The sequence below is a fragment of the Microchirus variegatus genome (assembly GCF_963457635.1).
Source record: "Microchirus variegatus genome assembly, chromosome: 4".
In the NCBI taxonomy this organism is placed as follows: domain Eukaryota; kingdom Metazoa; phylum Chordata; class Actinopteri; order Pleuronectiformes; family Soleidae; genus Microchirus; species Microchirus variegatus.
In genome coordinates this window covers 9,965,862-9,988,783 of record NC_139805.1, presented here as the reverse complement: position 1 = coordinate 9,988,783, position 22,922 = coordinate 9,965,862, and the positions used below count along the sequence as shown (strand labels likewise).

The 22,922-nt window shown below is 40.4% G+C and overlaps 1 protein-coding gene across 1 annotated transcript in view; it reads right to left on the bottom strand.

Moving 5' to 3' along the window:
* LOC310925684 (3',5'-cyclic-AMP phosphodiesterase 4C-like) overlaps positions 1-22,922 on the bottom strand; it is a 55,600-nt gene that overhangs the window by 5,121 nt on the left and 27,557 nt on the right. The window contains exons 2-14 of the mRNA XM_083887687.1: positions 15,903-16,094; positions 14,301-14,337; positions 13,349-13,422; positions 13,214-13,263; positions 12,865-12,977; positions 8,889-8,982; positions 5,734-5,906; positions 5,530-5,628; positions 4,994-5,162; positions 4,765-4,860; positions 3,891-4,045; positions 2,082-2,204; positions 207-389 (exon numbers count right to left, since the gene is read on the bottom strand). Coding sequence (XP_083743813.1) covers positions 207-389; positions 2,082-2,204; positions 3,891-4,045; positions 4,765-4,860; positions 4,994-5,162; positions 5,530-5,628; positions 5,734-5,906; positions 8,889-8,982; positions 12,865-12,977; positions 13,214-13,263; positions 13,349-13,422; positions 14,301-14,337; positions 15,903-16,094 — 1,558 coding nt within the window. The remainder of the gene's footprint in view (positions 1-206; positions 390-2,081; positions 2,205-3,890; positions 4,046-4,764; positions 4,861-4,993; positions 5,163-5,529; positions 5,629-5,733; positions 5,907-8,888; positions 8,983-12,864; positions 12,978-13,213; positions 13,264-13,348; positions 13,423-14,300; positions 14,338-15,902; positions 16,095-22,922) is intronic.

The window sequence follows — 22,922 nt, the reverse complement described above, 5'->3', positions numbered from 1 at the left end:
ACTGGTTATAATCTTGTATATTTACATGAAAATGTCTAGTAATGTGCCTGGTTTTAGAACTTCTTCTACAAACCTTGACTTTCAGCAGTTTGAGGGGATAAATGCTTTTTGAAACTGAGCAGAGGGAGGGTGGTGGTGAATATACCTCAGCACCAGATGTGTTTTGGTAATTTCCCACTGTTTCTCTGTGTGTCGGTGAGTGTTACCTGAGTCTTCTCTATGGAGGCGTTCTGTTTGTCACACATGGGACTGATCTCCATGCCCTTGTCCCGCTCTCGATCTCCCTGGGTAAAGAACTCCACCATGATGCGGTCTGTCCACTGCCGGTACAGCTCCAGAGGCTTGGTTGGGTTGCTCAGGTCAGCACAGTGGACCATGTTCTGCAGAACCTGCAGAGGAGACGACCTCAGTGAGGCTCTGCTGTTGATACATGGACTTGTGTTCGGACCATTACGGCTATGTGGGTAGGACTGTGATGCTCTGTTGATAATGACGATATGAAGACTGTATACAATATAAAGTCCAGCAGGGGCGTGATGATCTGTTTATATCAAACACAGTGGAAATGTAAAATGAGGCGCTTCTTAGCCAGAAGCATTTACTTGTGACATTGGTGACAATTCAACCTGGAAAGTATTTTGCAGTTTGGTGTTAATAACCGGAAAATATGGCTGTTGTTGTGGTTAGTTATCCGTTTTAAATAAATAATAATAAATACATAAATGATGACAGTAAACATCTATTACTCATTCATCTACTATTATTAATAATTTATACTGTGTTGTCTGTTAGAGACACGTTTTGCTCAGTTTACCTGTTTACTCAAAGTGTATCAACTGTGTGTGTATACATATATATATATATACATATATATACATATATATATATATAATATTTACAGATAGACACATTTAGGCTGCATGGAAATAGTCTCCCACAAGCAGCTTTTTTCATAATTCATCATTAACAGAGAATGACAAACTTAACCGGGCACATTTTTGCTTCATTTGATTCATTAGCAGCAATTCATTTCAGCTGATATATTATCTGTGTTTATATCATTCACACCAAGGTTATAATAGCTTGGGCCTTTTCATTAAAATGTGTTAGTTTTAATAAGTTTTTAAAGTGGGTTTGCTACTTTTATTTGTTTTTATTTTTTGTAAATACTTACTTTTCGTTTAGTTTATTAGTATTGGTGTTATTTCTTTCAATGTGGAGTATTTGCCAGGTGCAAGATTCAAAAAAGGTGATAATAAGTATTGTGTCTCAAATACAACCTTCCAAAGTAGATGGCAGAGAAAAAATAAATACACTTCATATGAACTAAAAAGGATTATGCATGAAATTAATTTACAAAGATGAAAACTAAGCACATTTTCACGACAATTTTAGTTAGTTTTATAAAGACACAATTCAGTTACAGTTGGTTCTCGTTTTTTATTAGTTAGTACTAGTAGTTTTTGGAACTATTAGTTAGTTTTCATTAACTGTAATAACTTTGATTCACACCCATTCACTCTCACAATCACCCATCTCTCACACGCTGCCGGCACAGCCACAGGAGCAATGTGGGGTTAAGTGTGCTGCCCAAGGACACATCTGCATGTAACCTAGGGAAGGAGGGAATCAAACCCACAACCCACACGTTGAAAGACAAACCTTGCATAACACAATACCACATCATCATAACACTCAGTTACCACCACAGAAGCATTAACACACAAACTCCCCAGTGGCTGCTGCATTGTCAACAAAACAGCTGTTAAATTACTGCCTTAACATTAATTGTATTTTAGGCTTTCAAAGCACTCAAGATCCGTCCATCACATGTCCACTTGGAGACAAACAACCATCGAGTCTCACACTCACACCAACGGTCAATTTAAGAGTGGTCAATTCTCCTAATCCCCATAATGCATGTTTTTAGACTGTGAGAAGAAACCAGAGAACATGCACACTCCATGCAGAAAGGCCCTTGTTCCCACCGGCATTGATAAATCCCTGGATGTGAAATAAGACTTCTCAATGCAGCATTACTTTGTGTTCCTCTGTTCATGGTCAGCAGGGGGAGCTCTCACCTGAATGCGGTCAGAGTAGTTGTCGAGCAGCAAGACTCCCAGACTCGTCACTTTCTTGGTTTCCACCATTGTCTTCATGTCTGCCAAGAAGTTCATGTGTTTGGACATATCTGTGGCCAGCACCTGAGGAACACAGCAGGAGATACAACAGCCGCTCATTTTAACGAGATGATGTGTGAGTGTGTTCATTGTTTTTCTGTAGTTCTACAGACAGGTGTGGCTCTTTGGCCTTCTCTGTGTGTGAATGTAAATATTATATCTTACACTGAACATCTTGCAGTTTTTTTTTCAAGCTGTGTGGGATTAATGACATTGTTTGTCACAAAATCTAATTACGACAAAAGAAAGACACGCTGTAGTATCATCTATCTGCTTCACTGCAGAAGTCCAGAGCTGTTCTGGACCTCAGTAGTTATTCAGCAGTGATGAAATCATAGAAATATGATTGTCTGTTGTCTGTTCTGCCTGCTCATCTCATAATATTATAAATCCTCTTACACACAGTGACCACTTCTTTAGGTATTATGTCTACCTAACAGTGTCTGGCGTAGTGTTCTGCTACTGTAGACCTTCTGCTTTAAGGTTGTGATGTGTCGCGTGTTCAAAGAACGTTACTGTGCCGTTGTTTCTATGATTTCAAACCAGACTCTACTGTGTATATTCACCTCTGACCTCTGGCATCAACAAGGCATTTTTTCACTTATCAGCAGATATTGAAAAACTCAGAGCAGCTTGTCTTTCCGTGTTCAGTCACTTAAATCACAGAAGGTCGTCTTGAATGATTTTGAATACATATCGTATATTGCTAATGAAATATGATTCAGAATATGAGAGGGAATGGTCATTTTCAAATCATTATTCTCATTTTCATTTCAATAACATATTCAAAATTATTACGATCAGGACAATATTTAATCTAAAATGGTAATTTGACCCACTTATGACCATCAAGATAATCAGGCTGCCTGGATTTTTTGTTTTTTTTGTTCCTCTGCTCCTTTTCCCAAGATATCTTTCACTTTCGAAATCTGTGAGTCATTCAATTGTTTAGGAATTACACTACTGAGAATCTGATGTCACAAATGTGTGATGCGCTTGTCTGTGATTGGACAGATCGATACAGTCCATGGTTTCTGAATTTTCTAGGGGTTAGCGGTAATGAGAAGTGCACATGCTAAATCCTGTCGGCGACAATGATAACAAAAGGGTTAAGAAATATAGCGTGATTTGATAATTGCAGTAAACCTTATTGTGATTTATTGTGAAACTTTAGGGATCTGTAGATGAGGAAATGACGCAGATGCACACCCCAAAACAACATATATTCAAATTTCCATTCTACCCCTATCTTTAAATTTGGTCATTGTTCAGCTACACGCATTGAGTTGCTGACATGTGATAAGATATTTGCATGTGGCCAGTGAGTGTATCCAATTATTATGTTCTCTTACTTCCTCTGCAAGGTTTTGGCCTTTTTTTTTGTGGTTATTTTTGGTGTTTTTTCTTTCTTAATCCTATTTGACTTTCAACTTTATTTTGTCTCATCCAGCTGCACATGAACATAAAAACCAGCCCATCAGTCATACTGTGATGTTTTGCCAGCAGCATTTTTCAAACTCGTCTGTTACCACAAACATAAAGACGCTCCATCAGCATATTTTACTGTACACCAAATATACAGTAAATCATCTGTAAAAATCATATAATATATACATATATATATATATATATATAAAATATAATAATGATGAGTGCAATGAGACTGAAAAGGAAATCCCACTGCTGTGTGAAAAGGTGCAGAAGTCTCACCATGTCGATCACCATCTTGCGGAGGGAGTCTTTCAGTTTCTTGTTGAGGTTTTGGAAAATGTCACAATTGTCTTCCTGCAGCAGTTTAAAGCCCACAGCGAGGTGGTGGTTCTCCAGCACCGAGGTATCGTTGTACATCAACGCCAACTCTGAACCTGAGGAGATGGAAAGTGAAATTGTTAACAGAACATTTTAAATATTATACTAGTTTATTTATTAGGGGTGGGTCAAAACGTTTGTGATATAACGTCATTAAGGCGCTCCTGAGAGTTTCACTCGCCGGGCGTCACTATTTAATGTCTCCTCACGGTGGCGCTGCTCAAATGAATGAGGGAAACTTGGGTGGAAGTTAGAGGGAGTTTACAGCAGGATAATGGCACGTTCAGTACTTATGCTTTGTTCTCTATGTTGTGATTAAATAGACATACTGCGCTTTTATGTTTTTGTTTTCTTCAGTTAGACCGATAACGTGACGTATCACTATGTGATCGTCTTGCAAAATATTGATTATCACAGAATCGTTACATCCTGGTATCATCAGTATCGTAGACCGTGTATTGTATCGTGACGTACCTCCCTATTATTTATCATTGTGCTGTCTAAATAATGTCTGTAGTGACACAGAGCCCCTGGAAGGTCAACAGTTGGTTCGACTCAAGCAGTGTTTTGGTGACAAAAAGTTACACACTGAGGCTTTAAAAGGTCTAAAAGTGTTATATCTTGTTTGAAAAGATGTCGCAGTGTTAACATATTCTTTAAAATTTCAGTATCATGTAGCAGCAGCAATTTCTGCATTAAAAATGTTGCTTTAAATGAATGAAAACGTTTTTCTGTGACTTTCAATTAAGCCTGTCGTAAGAAAAAAGGAACCTACTGGTGTTTATTAGGAACTGGTTTGTGACTCCTGGGTGGTCGACATCATGAATGGCACTTGCAAAGAGAGCAGCCATAATCTCCAGGTCTGTAAACACTGCCTGTGTTCAACAAGAGACATGTCAAACATTCATTCCAACCATTTTAATTGGAAATAGCATTTATTTTTAATGAGGTACTGAATAAGGTAGTGTCAATCACGTTAAAATTCAAATGAAAGTAACCAGAACTTGCCTCTAAAGCAGGGGTGGAGAGGAGGACATGGGTGGACTGCACCACGTCAGCTGCATGGATGTTGTTGTGATAAGCTACGTCAGCGTGGTAGTGGTCCTCCAAGGTCATCATGAAGGTGATGAAGGTGTCGACTGGGATTTTAAAGGTTTTTAAAAGATCTCTCTCCTGGCAGGGCGAGGAGATAAACACCACAGTCACATCAGCACCAAACTACTTTATTTCTATTTCAAATTTCTATGAACTACATTTCTAAAGTTCTCTTGTAGTGTGCCATGAAAGGTGTCAATTAATTCTACTTTTGCAAAACAACAGCTGTTTTTGTCAGAAAATGCTACAGATTTCAAACAGACCATAATGTCTTTCCTTTGGGTTTAATCTTCAATAATTGCTAATACAAGTCCAGTATTGACTTTTATTTGGCTGTAGAACCATTAAAAATAAAAAAATAAAAAATGTATAATCACATGATTTCATCATAATTTTTCCTCTATCAGTTAAAGTGGACAGATGTCTCGCTGCGAGATCCTCCTACCTGGAAGACGGAGTACATGATCACTGTCAGAGGACGGTTCCCCGAAAATTCTGCTATTTTGAAAATATCCAGGCCCCAGTGATTAATGTTCTCGATCTCCTGGAGAAGTTAAACAGAGCGTCTATGAGTGCTTTTGCGTTAATTTTTCTGTTTTTCTGTGTGTGTGAGCGTGCGGATCTGTGAGCGATGATGAACAGAACCCACCTTGGCCAGCAGACTCTCTTGCGGCGTGCTGACTCCGAAGCGAGGGATGCAGGTCGGTGCTAAGCTGGGACTCTGCGTGGCCTTTTTCACACCACTGATCTGCGACATTGGCCTTTTCTTCTTCTCCTTCTCCTTAGAAGGCGGAGACAGGATCTCCACATCATGTTGTTTCTCTGTAACGTGAACACACAGACAGAGGTGTGCGCTGTTAAAGGCAGAGAAGTCATTCATGATGTGTGAAGATTTCGTTTCGATCTGTGCCACAGGTGCTCCCATGGTAATTTGTTGTGGGAATCATATAAAACTCCTTATATGGACATCCTGGTTTGTGTGTTTATAGGTCACATTATTCGGGCTTCTTATGTGTCGTTGAGTCAAAGTTATGATTCACTTTATGTCGCATTTTTAGTAGTGATATAAAGTAGCAGTAAAAGTCACAAAAAGAAGAGTTTTTCTTTTCTTTTTGATCGTAAAAACAAGCGAAGTGAACTTTGAACTGTGACGCATTTCCAAATTTTACAAATTCAATCCATTCAAACATTTTGAGGACTTTTTGCGCCGTTGTGTTTATATAATACCTATAGGTTGTGCTGAAAAAAAGGATATGACACTCTTTATTGCACGTTCTTACAGCCTCTGTATATACTGTATATTTAAACATAGCAGGCTAATGGGGGTTAGGGTTAAATACAGCCAAATGCTGTGTTCTAAGGGTTAAACAAAGTATAATCAAAGTACAATTATTACTGCTGGTCCAAGAACTGTACAGAGAAGCTAATGCTAATGCTTCTATAAAAAGTGATGAGTCATTGAAAAAGCAGTGATACACAGCCTATTTTATTCTCCACATTACAACTCCGTATTCATATTATTACAGACAATGCAACTCAAACTGATGACAGTTATGTGATGTGTCAATATGGTGGTACAAAAATTCATACTACCACGACAAAATTATTACAAGTATGTGTGCATCAATCTTTAACGCCAACTGCAGTCAATGAGAACTACAACAACATTATGAACGGCTGATTTCATTCAGATTGCTCAGTGATGTCCAACGAACACTGTATGAGTTTGGACTGTTCCAGATGAAAGTTCCAGATTTTATATATTTGACAACTTTACAGTCAGTTTGACAAGTTTAGATAGTGTGTGTGTGTGTGTGTGTGTGTGTGTGTGTGTGTGTGTGTGTGTGTGTGTGTGTGTGTGTGTGTGTGTGTAGTTCTGAACGGAAACTACCTGGTTGTACATACGCATCATACACTAACTTGCATCATAACCAACAGGTGTTTTCAACAGGTGTTTTTATTGTACAGTCTAAAAACATCATCTCTAATGTGGTATTCAGGTTTATTAGATTAGATTAGATTTGTGCTCACTGTCACACTGACTATCCTGACTTCATGAAGAACCATCTTTTATTTCCACCCCTTTTGCTCTATGTCAGCTGGCGCTGGCACCAGCGACCCCTCCGTGACCCTCATGTGGAGGATGGAGATGAATTAATGAATAAATAACACGGTACTAGATTCACAAGTACAACATCCTCAATTTCACCAAAATATTACACGGAAGCGTGGAGATAGATAGTCACTCTCTATGTGTGTTTGAGTAGAAATAATATAGTTGTGCTTCTTCAGCACAAAACTATGAGGGACCTTGATAAAGACGACTTTGCATCGCTCTCACAGGTAAAAAAAACAAAAACATTTTAAATGCAAAGTAAATTAGAAAAACATCATAAACACATTGAAGTTGTCTACATTAAGTAAGTAAAATCAATGTTTTTGTGCACACTAGTCAACTGGTCTATTAAAAAACAGGAACACATAATATAAGTAGTATGTGTGTACTGTACATACATGTATATTAACTAGTGTGACAGTGGGTGCAGAATAACCAGCAGTTTCAAACTAAGCATCATGGGTAAAACCCCTTGAGCATTGTTCGGAGCGTGATGATGACGCACACGTGTGTGTCATATCTTCAGGGTCACTGATGTATTTTCCATCCACTTTGAAGCATTTAATTCCTCACCCAACAAAATACTGGAATCACAAAAAAAACACGGTCTCCACTGACAGCAGCACCGACTTCATCGACATAATCTCTACCTGATCTTTTTACACAGAGGGGCTTTCACCCCAGACATGACGGTGGTGCTGAAAATGACTCATCTGTTTTTGTACAGACTCAAAAAAAAACAAAACAACAACCCTGCTTTACCTCACATCCACAGGTCACCCTTAGTGTTTTCCATTCAACTGTATTTTTCTTAGCTCAGTGGAAACAATTCCTACAGAATATCCAGATCGCGCGGCGAGATATAAACACCAGCCTTCATAAGGAGGCAGAGCAGCCTGAGTGACAGCGTCACACCAGGCTGCTGTCTGGCCTCGCTCACCTCTCTCACAGTGCCTCCTCTTCCTCACGCCCAAAGCCATGGTGTTTGTTTCCAAACGCAGCCGCGCTCGACTCTGAGGTTCTCATGAGAAAACGGCAACCGACCGACGGCTCCGTCGTCATCATCTGTCTGGACCTCCATCTTGCCAACAGGGCTGGTGAAGACTGAGCCTCCTATCGATGCAACACGCTGTCTAATGCACCCTGTTGCTACGACAACGCCACACAGTGTGTCAGGGAATGCTCGTCTTTGCACCTCCTTCTCTTTTAAAAACAGACAAATCCCCCACCTTCTCTGTCCATCCTCCTCTTTTTTTTTTTTAAGAAACATCTTCTCTTCATATTTAAAAAAAACAACAAATGTTACCTCTCCCAGTAAAAATCCACTGTCCTCTATGTTTCCGTTTCTCTCCTATTCTACCTCCTGTCTTTCAAAACAGTTTGTAATTTGTAATTTAAAAATATATTTTTGCTTTCAAACTATTGTTATTTTACATATTAAAAAAAACTTTATATGTGATAAAATCTTTATTTTATGGGTCAAATGTGTTTTGCGGCTCCTTATTCCTTTTATTTGGGTTGGAGAAGTGACAAAAATTGTCCTTTTCGCACTTTTTGCTCAACACAGCAGGAGAAAATCCACAGCGAGTAAATGAGTGAGTGAATGCTCAATGAAAGCCCCAGACCCACGATGCGGTGTTCATGTCTGAAAAATGGCTTGTGTTGATTATTTGTGTGTTTGAACTCACCTAAGAAGGTGTTAGCGATGAACTCTGACACTTGATTCCCTGAGCGGCTTGTCTCTGATAGCTGCGTCAGCTCACGGTTCAGCATCCTCTTAAACTGTGTGCACACACACACACAGAGACACACACACAAATACAAGCAGAGATGTGGTTAGTCCTTGTAGAAGTCAGGTAAACAGTCATACACTGGCAACATCCATACAAAGTCAATTAACGACCTTCTTAGATATTAATATAGCAGTGAAATTAAATCAAATGACTTTCATGGAGCAGTAAATAAATCATGTGTGCGTATGTGGTGGAGACGATGTGCATTGTGGTTTTGAAAACAACTGTAAAGACCACAATAATAACGATCCAGAAGAAGAGAAACAAACAATACGTTACAGATTAAAATACCATTCTATGTGCATTCCTCTTTGACCATGATGTTTTTGATCAACAAAGATTATCACTTTTAATTTATAGGTAAATTATGAATAAATAATGTTTTTTGTCAGAAACAAAATAAGGCTATTGAGTTGACTTTAATTTAAAGGAAAAAAATGTGTAGTTTTCATTAATTAAAATGTTTTTCTTTCAGCTGCTCCTTCTGCTCGGTCCCAGTGGCTGGTAATTTACTGTAAAATCATTTGTATGATTATACAATTATAATACCATATATAAATATAATATGATATCATTTAATATAGTATATATGTATAATACTACTGTTTCTGTGATAATATAACATAATATATTGTGTTATTTTCATTTTATTTTCCCTGTTTTATTGCTGCTGGAGCCTTAATTTCCCAGCGGGAACCTCCCGAGGGATTAATAAGATTTTATCTAATCTAATCTAACAATGAGAAATGAGGACTGGTGTACGTTGCACAGAGGTCTGCCCTTGACCTGGCAGGGATTCAAACTGGCCACCCTCTGGTTACAAGCCAAGTTCTCTTTCCACTTGGCCATGGGCTGCCCTACACATTTGTTTTCCTCAAATAAAGGGGAACGTACTCTCTAACGCCTATGTGTTGCTTCAAGAAATGTACACAACGCCAGAATGAATTACACACACACACACACACAGGCACAAACCATAGAAAAGTATAATAAAATAAAATCTAACAAACAAAACACAAAAGCCTGGTCAGTGTTTCCCCTTCTGACTTTTATTGCAGCAGCTTGATTACGCTGATTATGTAACAGCCTTGGCATGTGGAAGCTGAGGGCGTGGGGAGGGGGATCTGTTAGGAAGAGTGATGCTGCAGTGGGTCCGCGCACACACACACACACACACACACACACACACACACACACACACACACACACACACACACACACACACACACACACACACACACACACACACACAACATAATGACATAAAAGGAGGTGGAGCTACAACCTAAATTGTGATTATAGCTTCTTACCACAACAACTGAACATTCTGTTATTTCACAATCTCTCTCTCTCTCTCTCTCTCTCTCTCTCACACACACACACACACACACACACACACACACACACACACACACACACACACTTTTCTCAAAGAATTCAAACTTAATATTACAATACATGAATTTCCTGATGATTTTACCAGATCCCAAACCATAACTACCAACTACTTGCCAGTTCCTAAACTTGAACCTAAACCTAACCATGCTCTTATACTAAAACAATGTGTTCCCCTTGAAATTGAATGATTTTAACTTGTGGATGACTACTTTTGTCAACCATAAGAAAGACAATACTAAGTAGTATTAAACAGATTTAGGTCCCCACAATAACGAGTAATACCTCAGCACACACACATGCATGCAAAAGACATCCAACATATCCCTGCTTCTATAAACAGAGGCAGTTTTTTTAAGAATCTGCTTCCATGCTTTGACACAAACACACACACACGCACACAAAATACAATTTTCAACATTCACCCGTTGTGTTGCAGACCCGGTCCTGACTCCTGAGTCAGATCCAACAGACAGACTCACTCAGCATTCCACCGACAGAGACTGCGCTGCCAATCAATAGATCCCAGTGTAAACAAGGAAGCACCAACGGCACTCCATGTCGCTCGCTCACCTGTCTGAGTCTCCAGCACAGACAAACCCAGAGCAACGACGCAGGCATGTTAACCTCCGCATGTTGATGTTGGACGTCGGTAAAATCCCCCCCCGAAAAACGTCACGCAGACACTTTGCTGGCTCAGCGACAGGCTACACTTCTGCAGCTCTGCTCCATGTTCAGCTTGAATCAGAAAGAAGGTCACTTTGAAATGAAGTTCCCACAGTCCCATGTGTCATCCTGAAGGTGGTCGGGGGGGGTGGGAGAATCAGGAGGAAGGGGTGGGGCAGGGTGAGGCTGGGAATGTGGTCAGCCATCAGAGGGAAGACGGGGTGTGACTGCAGACGCTCGTCCTACTACTATCACACTCTGTCAATGAGAAACATGAAGAGGGAGACGGGGAGGGAGAGGCTGTGAGAAACCCCCCCCCCCCTCCTCCGCCGCCACAGACGCTGTTGCCCCCTCAGTGTCCAATCAGATTTGTCTGGCTTCAGGGGCTGGGTGGAGGAGAGGCGTACGATTGGCTGACGGAGGGATGGAGGAGGTTTGAGTGTAGCAACCAGACGGTGCAGAGAAGCAGGAAGGAGTGAAGCGAGCGAGGAGGTGATGCTGATTAATTCTTTCAGAGGTATACGTATGCCATTCATGAATCCTCGTGGCCATCGTCACATCATATGTACCCACAAGCGGGGTCTTCCTCTCATACCCACGTCAGAAATGTTTCAATGGACATTCATATTTAATGTTTAAAATGTTTAGCAAAAGAGAATTACAAGTGATTCATTAATTACTGCATGTTGAGCCTATTCAGTTGTACAAATACTGCAATAGTGCAAAGCGAATACTAGTCTTAGGGGGTTAGAGGGGTTAGGACAGGAGTTTCTCTGAGAAGAGCTATAAGGAAGAGCTGCTCTTAAAGAAAGAGCGATGTCCTTGTACTGACAGCGTTTGGTAGCTTGTTTCACCAGCGAAGAAACCACAAAGAAGATCGCTTTGGTGCAGGGGCAACGACTTTCAGAGTCCAACAGTTCCTACGAGTTCCTACGAGTTCAAGTCGATGCGGGCAGATCCAGAAGATGCTTTGTCGACATGACATGAGGGTCCTGGGGTCGCTGGTGCCAATCCCAGGTGACATAGGGCGAAAGGCAGGGTACACCCTGGACAGGACGCCGGTCCATCACAGGACCACACATAGAGACAAACAACCATCCACTCTCACACTCACCTACGGTCAATTTAGAGCGTCCAATTTTCATAATCCCCAAATTCAACATTTTATTTACGAGGCAGACACAGGACACAGATGCACCGTGCTCAGAGAAGACCAAGCTTTCTAATGTGACCATTAGATTATGATGTTGACACTGCCTTGGAATGATTATGAGTTCAGTTTAAAAGAGGTTAGGTTTAAGGCGATACTTATTTATCCATGTAAAGCTGTCAAATTGTCAAGACAGTAAGTGTCCTCTGGCAGACACATAAAGTTGGACGTCATCTGCATATCCATGATGTGAGAGGCCAATAAAGTGATCTCTACTCATTCACTACAGATTAGAAACATGTACGTACTCTAAATTACTCTTTGACATGAGTGTAAATGTAAATTACAGTTATGTAGATGTTCTTGTCTGTGTAATACATGACCACTGCAATACTGGATTTGAACATTTGGAGATGTATTGCTTATGTGATTTGCCCCATCGGTAAAAGGTCCCACAAAGTTTTAAGTACAGGTGAATCAGGCTTTAACGACAATATCAGTTGATGGCAGAACAAGGTCCGGTAAGCTCTCTGGCATTATAGCAAATCAAAAGGGCTGAAAACCTTTATATCATTTACGAAAAAGAGCCACTCACACACAGCGATTATGTCTGTAGACAAGTTTTCAGACTTATTGAGAAAAAGCAGGAGTCCTTCTCACCTTATTGGACGCCATCTCGCTGACAGAGTGTCTCGTCTGCAGCGTCTCCAGCTGGTCCAAACACCAGTCCAGCTCTTCCAGTGTCTCCATCGCAAGCTTCTGGTAAGGTTCCTCTGAAAGGTCAGGGGTCACACACGAACACAGGTCATATGCTAGTACGTAAGCGTATATGTAACTCACTCACAGCTACACTAGGGAGTAATCCAGCAAGGTTATATTAGAATATTGTGGACAGACATCTCTAAATATCAATTAATCTTCAAGAAACAGACACAGACTGTTGACATCATTGATTCCTGTGTTTTAATCCCAGAGTGTCACATCATCATACGCCAACGTTAACACTAACCTGCGAGACACGGCTTACACATGGACGGTTGGTTGCTGCTCGACGGCCGCCTGTAACGGGGGAAACGGGTCAGGTGTTAGAAAACCAACGAGGAAACGACCCGTTAGTCACCTCCTGTGATTTCCGTGCGCTTACTTGCTTCCCACGCGATCTTGCAGATGTGTCAACGCGGCAAAGTTACTTCGGACTGTTCGCAGACTGGCGAGAACCTAGAAACCAAGAAAGAAACACAGTGTGTCAAACTCGTTTTGAAAACGTGCTTTGAGCAGAGACACATTGAACACATTTTATCTGTCCTTACGTGAACATTTGAATATCTAAGGATGTTGTCCTTTTTTTAAATGACACAATTGAAACTATGACATTTAAATGTCTTATAACAGTCATGACCCTTTGTCTGACCCTACTTTTAATAGACTGCTGGAAATACTCAGTAAAGGTTAAAAAAAAAAAGAAAAAATTGAGTATCAAACTATATCCAAATGTTTTATATTACTTGGAAATACATTATAAGAGTGGATTTTATTAATGGGCTGACATTAGTGACAAATACAGACTCAGAACAAGCTGTTCAGTACAGACAGTGAGTGTGTGGGTGTTTTCTGTGAGAAATGAACCATCTTTTTTTTTAAACCGGTGAGTAAGGGACAGTGAAAGGCCACGTGAATAGCGCGGACAGACGCACACTTCAGACAGTCAGACAGAATTCATTTCAATGGGAGCACGGCAAATATGTCCCTGGTAACAAGTGATCGATGCTGAAGTGGAAGGACGACACAGATAATAGCAAGTGACATCGCATGAGACAGGTCTGGTTCTCTACTATATTTTGACAACTACACAAAAAAAAAATTGTCATTGAAGTCTATGGCCTATGGTATTTTGAACACAAATAATAGACAGAAAATCCTTAAAAATGACCCAGTGGTGACGGTGATGACATCCTGGAGGGAGTGGTTCTATACGTTGAGAAAAGCTTGCAAATTGTGTATTGCACCTTCTTGCTTGCTACAAACCACTACGTTATATTTCATTAAATACAACATTATATCAAGGCTCTTGAATTACACGTGTAAATGCCACTGACCTGTGCAAATGGAGTCACGATCATGTCTTCTCCATGTCTACAAACGCACAAACACAGGCAAAATATAGTGAAAAAAACAAACAAACAAACAAACAAACTGTGACAGAGCGTCTTACAGAGAATACCACTGTACCACCAATAATGACAACCATTAGGGTTTGTTGTCTCTGGTATCTTTGAGGACTGCAGAGAGACAACGCTCATCATGGTTGGTTTTCAAAGTAAAAGTAAGTAAACGAAAAGAAGAGGAGAGTTTTTGTTTTTGTTATACAACCATTTCTTGGAGGCAAGGATGGAGTTTAGAGTTAAACCTCAATGGGGCACAGCCATAGATCCACTGCTGCAAATAGATTTCAATATAAATGAAGTCCAGAGGAAAAGAAGAAAGCTAATTAAGAAGTGAAACTTAAACTGGTGAATGCCATGGGAGGAAGGAGTCATCTATTTTTGCATCCCATGAGGTTTAACTAACCCAATCTTTAAAAATCTGCATTGGGTGAAACATTTATTATTACATTTAAATAAATGACTAAATTTGCAGCACATAGTATTTGTTAGCATTAGATAGTTTTGCAGAATGCCTCCAAGATATACGTGTATATGGATATAACGGTAAGTGTACGCAGCCCAGGGAAGTAGCAGTGTTCATGCATCATGGTGTGGAGGGAGCCAACTGTTGCAGAGACACAACTCTTTGGAAGATTCCAGGGCACAGCATGCACCTCATAACCATTCAGACTCCAGGGGAAACCCATGCTGCCAGTGAGAAGGAAAGAGTCAGTCTTGACTGTACGTCCCCGTGTCCAGCAAACATTTTAACTATGAATTACTACAGATACGACAATGTTACTGCACTTTTTCTCTAAATGTCTCAGCTCAGTAACCATGGGTTTACGTCAAAAACGTGTGTGATGCCAGATCATCGTCAGTCAAATGCTTGCTGGGACTTTTTAAGGATAAATCTTTGATAGTGATGCCTTTTGAAGTTGAACGTCCAAGACACGTTCCCAAGGTTGTGTTCAGGAGTAAGGAGGGGTTTGGGTGTGGAAGAAGGTGGAACACGATGTAAAGAGGTGGACAGAAAATTCACAGCAGTCTTCACACTTTCTCTCACCGAGGCAGCCAATTGACTTCCCAATTCTTCAATCCCTCCTCCCTTCAAAACAAAGGAGCAACAGCGATTGGTGGCTCCGTTTACACTGTGGCTTCAAATAGACTGTCAGCTGCACAGAGAAATCTTTAGTCGTATAAACACAAGTTCTGAATTTCGGATTGCAGTTCAGCTTCTGTGGACAACCTGATGAAATTTGATTTCCCCGCTGTTTGCGCGGACAAATGGAACTCAAAAGCCTCTTTAAAGCCAGTCACAGATTTACAGTGTAAACAGGAACCTGCAATAAAATGACAAAAATAGCTACACAGAACAGGTTCATTTCATGTCTTGCATCAGCTTGCTGTTATCACACAGTCGGTGGTGGTCTCTACTGGACCAGCAGTGGCCCTTTTGTACAAAGAAGCAAATCAACACGGATGCATGAGTCTAAAGGCGAGTGGGTTTATTTGTGTCAAGACAAAAAACAGGAGGATTTCTGAAATACTCACAGGTCGCTGGCAGTGGATGAGTTGCGCGACATGGTTTTGGGCGAAAGGTCGAAGTCCGAGTCCGAGCGGTAGAGAAAAGACTCACGCCGCTGACTGTGGGGGAAGTTGGCCTGAAGTACCAGACCAGAACCCGGACTGGTCTGAGAGTCCAGTGGACTGCGACCCACTGACAGGCCATTCTCCACGTCAAAACTACAGGGAGACAAAGAAGAAATACATCAATACAACTGCTTTTTTTGTTTGTTTTGTTTTATTTAATCCACTATTGTGGTCTAAAAAAAGGAAACCTACGAATGCAAATTCTGTTTCCGTTCAATTAAATTTGATTTGTATATGACAACATAAAAGGCAAAAACCTTTACAATATTATAGAGAAGAGAAACCCAACAATTCACACACTGAGCAAACACTAGACATCATTGGAGGGAAAAAACTCAATCTCTGACAGAACCTGACTCAAAGATGTGCAGCGTCTGCCTAGACAGGTTGGGGTAAAAGGATAAATGGGGGACAGAAAGGACAAGAGGGATGTGAGGTAGAGACAGAAGAGAAAGACCAGGAGCAAATATACAGCTGTCAGGTTATAGGTTGAGACAGTTCTGAATCAGTTATGGTACGCTTATAATATACAATGCCAAAATTGTTGATAAAAAAAAGTACACCAATACCAATTTTAATTATAGCATAATAATAATGACAATAATACTACTGGTAATGATAATTATAATAGTCTCCAAACTGAGTAAATAATCAACCTGGAAGTAGGACAACAAGGTGTGAATCAGCTCCACCAGGGACACACAAATACAACACACTCACTCCTTCACTACATCTGTGTGACGGCATCACTGACTTCATACATGTTACATCAGTCGAGGTTCTTAACCCTCACACTCCACCACCGCTATTCTCTACTTCTCCATAACAGATAGAAAAAAAAAGCAACCCTATGATCAACTTCTGTATGTTCACATCATTATTAAGATTTAGTGTTTTAAATTGACCATAGGTGTGAGAATGTGAGTGAATGGTTGTTTGTCTATATGTGGCCCTGCGATGGACTGGCGAACTGTCCAGGGTGTACCCCGCCTATCGCCCAATGTCTGCTGAGATAGGCACAGCACCCCCCGTGACCCTCTGGTGGAGGATAAAGTGGTAGATAATGGATGGATGGAAATTGATTTCATTCGTATAGTCAAAATAAAATCAAAAATTCTCTCTATTGTCCCGCTGGATTCACTCAGACTGAATCACAGTTGGACTCAGTCCTGATTTAATCCCATTGAAATCCGTCCAGCCATGAGGTCAGACTGCAGCCTCTGAATTGCAGGGTTCAGAATCGGCAACATTCATTCACTAAATTCCCTTAGAAACCCAACATTTTCTTTGAACCAATATTTTTTTGTATATATATTTATTTATTTATTTTTTAACCGCAAAAGAGCAAAGAGCCAAAATAGAGAAAGAGAAAGACACACTCATACAAGGTTTGCAGCGCTTTAGAGCTTATCGTCCAGAAAATGATTCACAAATGATCTGCAGTGCCACATTCCCTGGGTGAAGCTGTGGCTTTGGTTTGCACAAGGACACTATGACTCTGCCGGTCAGAGAGCGTGGTCACAATGAGGACTTTATTCACTTCTTCTTTATTCTATATTCTGCTATTAGAGTCTTCTAAATTATTTCATAAAACGTGGATATTTCATGAATGAAATTACACTTCATACACTGTAAACCTCCCACAACAACAACAACAGAAAACACAGCACCGGCAACGCAAGGTGGCCTCTGTGTCTATTTATAGCTCGGCCTGTCTCCGGTGTTCCAGCAATAGCACTGCCTGATAAATGAGACATGACTATTATGCAATCGATGCTGAATGAAACAGACCCAATTCACAGGAGCTGAGAGGGAGACAGCTCGAGGAGGAGGAGGAGGAGGAGATGAGGAAGGCTGTATCCAGCACAGTGATGTGGTTCCGCATCTCGCACCTGATTGGTGTGACCGTGCAGAGTGTGAGAGAGGCGGAGCTACAGCGGGGCTTACCTCAGCAATGACAAACCCCCACCACCTCACCCACCCCCAGCTCAGTGTAGTCGGCTGTGACGAGGCTCCATCAGAGGAGACCAGTGACGTCAGAAGCTAAAAATAGATATTCCTGCCAGGAAAGAAGGGGAACTAGGAGACTTATGACAGAGCTGACATGGATGAGCGTCCATGTAAGCTAATTATTTTTTATCTTTTATTCTGGGTCAGTACTATGTAGCAATATTTAGTATACACAGCCTTAAATAATAAAAAGCTTTACAGTAAAGGAGTAAAAATGAATTAGCGTGAATCCCTGAGACACTCAATGAATAAGAAACCCATCTTTGCCCTGGTTCACAAGGAAGCGTAACCAGTTTTAAAAGAATACAATCATCAATATGCAACTCTATGGCCTATGTGTCTCTATTACATCATCGCTGGTTAAGACTGCCTGGACTATACTGATATTAAAATCAGATCATTATCAGATCAATAAACAGTCAATTCATGTGACTGTGTCGTCACGGATTACGAGAACGTTTTAGTGGGTTATTACTGTTCATAACAGACTCGCCACATTTTTTACTTTCCACAATCTCTCAATGACAGTTTTAAGCAGGTGCAGTTCACTCCATCTTGTTGCTCCTTGCTTCACTCCTTTATGAATGGGAATGAAAACACAACAGGCTTCTGACAGGGAGACAGCTCCCACTACTGAGGACACGGTGGTACTGCAGTCCCACAACACAGTGGAGAGTGGCTCTGTGTGTGTGCGTCTGTGTGTGTGTGACTACATAACATAAGGAGAAACTGCTATTCAACATGTTATTGTGTGACTTGGTAAGAGTCTGTGTCCTTATGAGGTAGATACAGGAAAAAAATAGACAAAAACAGCATAAGTTAACCTGGATTTATGCTTTAAACTTCAGCCACACCTCTGACAACAAGTGAGCGGCCATAGAGTTTGTTATGATGAGAGAGAGAGAGATGGATTCTCTTGTCTGAAGGTGGATCTGCTCATGATATGAGCTGCACTGAGTTTCCCTGATGGTCACTGGTACACACATCTTCATGTGCAGTCCTAAATAACGTTAATATAAATGTTAATATCTGCTGAATATATTTTTATTAATTTCACATATCCAAACAAAACAACAAACTTTAAAAAAAAAAACAGTTATTGTTCAAGTGTAAAACAACTAACTGTTTACATTGGTACTATACTATAAAAAAGAAAAACTGATATCAGGAAGGTTAATCAAGTACAGGTTGCCAATTATTATAAAACAAACTGGTGTTACTCTTTAATATAGATTAGATTAGATTATTTATTGTCATTGTACACATGGACATGGAGCAATGAAATGTTTGATAAGGTGCATACATTACACACATTTAAAAGAAGTAATACAAATAAGAGTAAATACTAAATCATAATAAAATAAGAATAAGAAATGTTAATAATAAATGTGGGTTGAAAAATCCATAGGAGAAACTAATGTTAATGTCCATGTGTGCCAATTTTAAAAATGTGGATTTTCCACCAAAGTCAACGTGTATGAATTTCTGACATAAAGTGCAAACTGTGCAAGGACCGGACTTTTTTTTTTTTTTTTTTTAAACAACTTAACAAACTGTTAATTTACTTTAGCTCATTCTTTGTGATAGCGACCATTATACTGTTGGCGGACTAAGACAGACATTATCCCTTTCTAACAGACAGACATCTTATTCAGTCGCGGGCGCAAACACAACAAGTTGACCTTGGTTTGCCTCCTGCCTCCGGCATTGTTCTCCGCTTCTCTGACGTAAGTGACAGCTCCCTTTTCTCTCTTTAACTGTTTTACTAAACTTTTCTCACACACATCCCCTAACACCCACATCCTAACCTCCGCTTTTGTTCGCAGGATGTTTAGTTTGTGCCTCAAAACCATGCTGAAGATGAGGAAAAAAAATAAAAAAAAGAACCCACACACAGACACAGAGCAAACTGTAATTTAAAAGAGGTGATTAACAAAGTTTTCCATTACGCCATGACTCAGTCTAAGTGTTTGGGCACCAAGTCCTCTCTGGAAGATAAGTGATTAGACAGAAATAGGAAAACAGTTTAAAGAGAATTGGCCAAATAACGCAATTTATCAACTGACAGGAAAATGAATGACCAACTAATTTAATACGTTATTAGTTGTTAAGGTCATTTCAAACAAAAGGGCCAAACCTACTTTTTTTTTGTTACCTTCTCAGTTGCTTTATCTTAAATGAAAATGAACGGTTTTGAACCGTTGGTCAAACAAATCAAAACCACTGTTAACGTAACTTGGACACCAGTCTTTTTTCTATCATGGCTGATAAAAAAACGCTTCTCACAACAATAAACTCTTCCAGTTTAACTGAACACAGGCGACTTCTCGCTGCTGTTCGTGCATGTGTGTGTGAGTGTTCTGTGCTGGGAAACGGGGCCGAGGGATTTAAAGGAACTTTTGATTATGTAAGTGAGACTGACACTGATACAGAAAACAACTATCAAGGCCAGATGTTTTTTTTGATTGGCGATGACACAGGGCCCAGGGTTAAAAGTCAATGCACACACACACACACACACACACACACACACACATGCCCCCTCCTGTTTTTTTCCTTGTAGCGTGGGAATTGGCCGAGGGGCCTCAAACATCACACCAGGAAGGAGGCGAGAAGTGAGGAGGAGAGGAGGCTAGTGTGTGTGTGTGTGTGTGTGTGTGTGTGTGTAAACCATTAATAAAAAGCAAGAGTGGGGAGCTTAAATATACAAATGACTTCTCTGAAATGAGAACAAAAACAGCATAATGCAGCTGAAACGTCACTGTATGTGTGTGTGTGTGTGTGTGTGTGTGTGTGTGTGTGTGTGTGTGTGTGCGTTTGTGTGAGTGAGAGAATTCAGGGAGTGAAGAGGGTTTGTTTGCTTTGCACCTCAAGTCTATTGTACATTTGATCTGAAAGCTCCCAAAAAAACAACAACCCCCTTCCTCTCCCCGTCTCACCCTGCAAAGCAGAGCTTTTCCTTTCACCGTCACTGTGTGAGGTTTTCTACGTGTGTGCGTGGCCGTGCATACACATCTCTCTATGGTCGAGCGGACACGTTTTTCTTTGCCTGGAACCATCGCTGTGAGGACGACTTGGCCCATCTTCACGGCCTCAAAGGGGCCGTTTGAGGAGTAAGACTTGGTTGTCGGCTTAAGGGTAGAATAAGGTGAGGGAATGCACTGTGTCAGTGAATGTCCTATGTGATGTAATGAAGTACAAATACTTTGTTACTGTACTCGAGTACACAATTCACGTATCTGTTCATATTTGTATTTCTAGCAACTTTAATTTTACTCCACTACATTTCCTCTAACTATAGAGTTTTGCCATTCACACATCTTTCATACCCTTTCACGTATACTTCAACATGGGTTTAAGTGTCTTGCTCAAGGACACATAGACTAAGAGAGACAGGAATTGAACCCACAGGCTTCCAATTGAAAGACAACCCTACCACTGAGCCACCACAGCTCAATCCAGTAAATGTACAGTACATGTCATATACTTTAAGACTTCTGATTAAGTAATATTATAAAAAAAAGTGACTTCAACTTCTGCCAAAAGTCATTTTCTGTAAAGATACTTGTACTTTTACTCAAGTATCCCTTTAAGGTACTTTATACAAGACTGCTCACAATCCCAGAGAGTGTCTGCATGAGTGCGTACATGTCTTTCTGACTTTCTGATGATGAGGAGTTGTTTGGCAGCAGAGAGAGAGAGAGGAACGAGCAGGAAATATATTCATGCAAACGCAGATGTGCAAATACAGAGACAAGCGAGACACAGAGAGAGAAAATCTGCTTTGTGTTTAAAATAAAAAAGTCCAGACGGCCAGTTAAGGACCCCCATGTCTACACTGTGTGGAATTCATCCACAGGGTTTTTTTTTTATGGAAAGCTTGTAAAAAAAAATAGCTTTGATATTTTGATTAGATTTGAGGTGAAAAGAAGAATAAATAACCCCAAAGATCAATGTTAATGACTTGTTTACCTCTAAAAAACGAACATTATTATGATTTAAAAGTTTTTAGTGCTAGTTTACTGATCTGAAAACTAAATGCTGTTTCTCGGCACCACATCTCCATCACACGTCATCCATGAGATCATCATTGTAAATCAAGTGACAAGTCAGTTTATTTTCCCCGTCTCTCTTCTCTTCTTCTTTTCTCTTCCATCAGCTCTTCGCTGACGACGACGTCACCAAATGTCTCCATCCAGTTCTGTCTGTAGTAAGAATTCTCTGCTGTAGATCCAGGTGTCACAGTGTCTTCAATGATGTCATCGGTCCAGCGCTTTCATCGTCTTCCTCTGAATCTTGTTCCAGTTATATTGCAGTGCAAATCTGTTCATTCACTCTCTGTCTTTGCTTTCTCAAGGTCCAACATTCAGGAGTGGTATGACCCAGTGATGATTGCTCCAAGACGACAAAGGAAGCTCAGCTTCGTCTAACATGCCATCAAATACGTGCTGTGCTGTATTTACATTTCAATCTTAAACGTGCGCTAGAACGCGACTACAACGTGTCACTAGTTTGTTCAGAATCAGCTATTTATCACGGATGACGGATCGTGCAGGGAAGCTCAGCTTCTCTAGGAGTCAATGTGGGCGTTCACGGACACTGGGCTTTTGCATGATGATTGGAGGAACTGTCTGAAAGGCGGAGCCAGTTTTTGATTGACAGCTTTGCAGAAACATACAGTACAGCGGAGCCTTTTCTGCCTCAGTCCTGTGTGTTTTTGTGAGGGAAGTCTGGAGACACATAGCTGCTCGTTGTGTGTTATTTGCTCAGTGATATAGATAATGTTCATTTGAACATGAACAATGTAAATAAAAACACTATTATGGTGTTTCAATTTTACATAATAAGCGCGTTTCCTTGTTCTAGTTGTTGATTTGCAGAATTTATGTTTAAATAATTGGGTCTGAAATG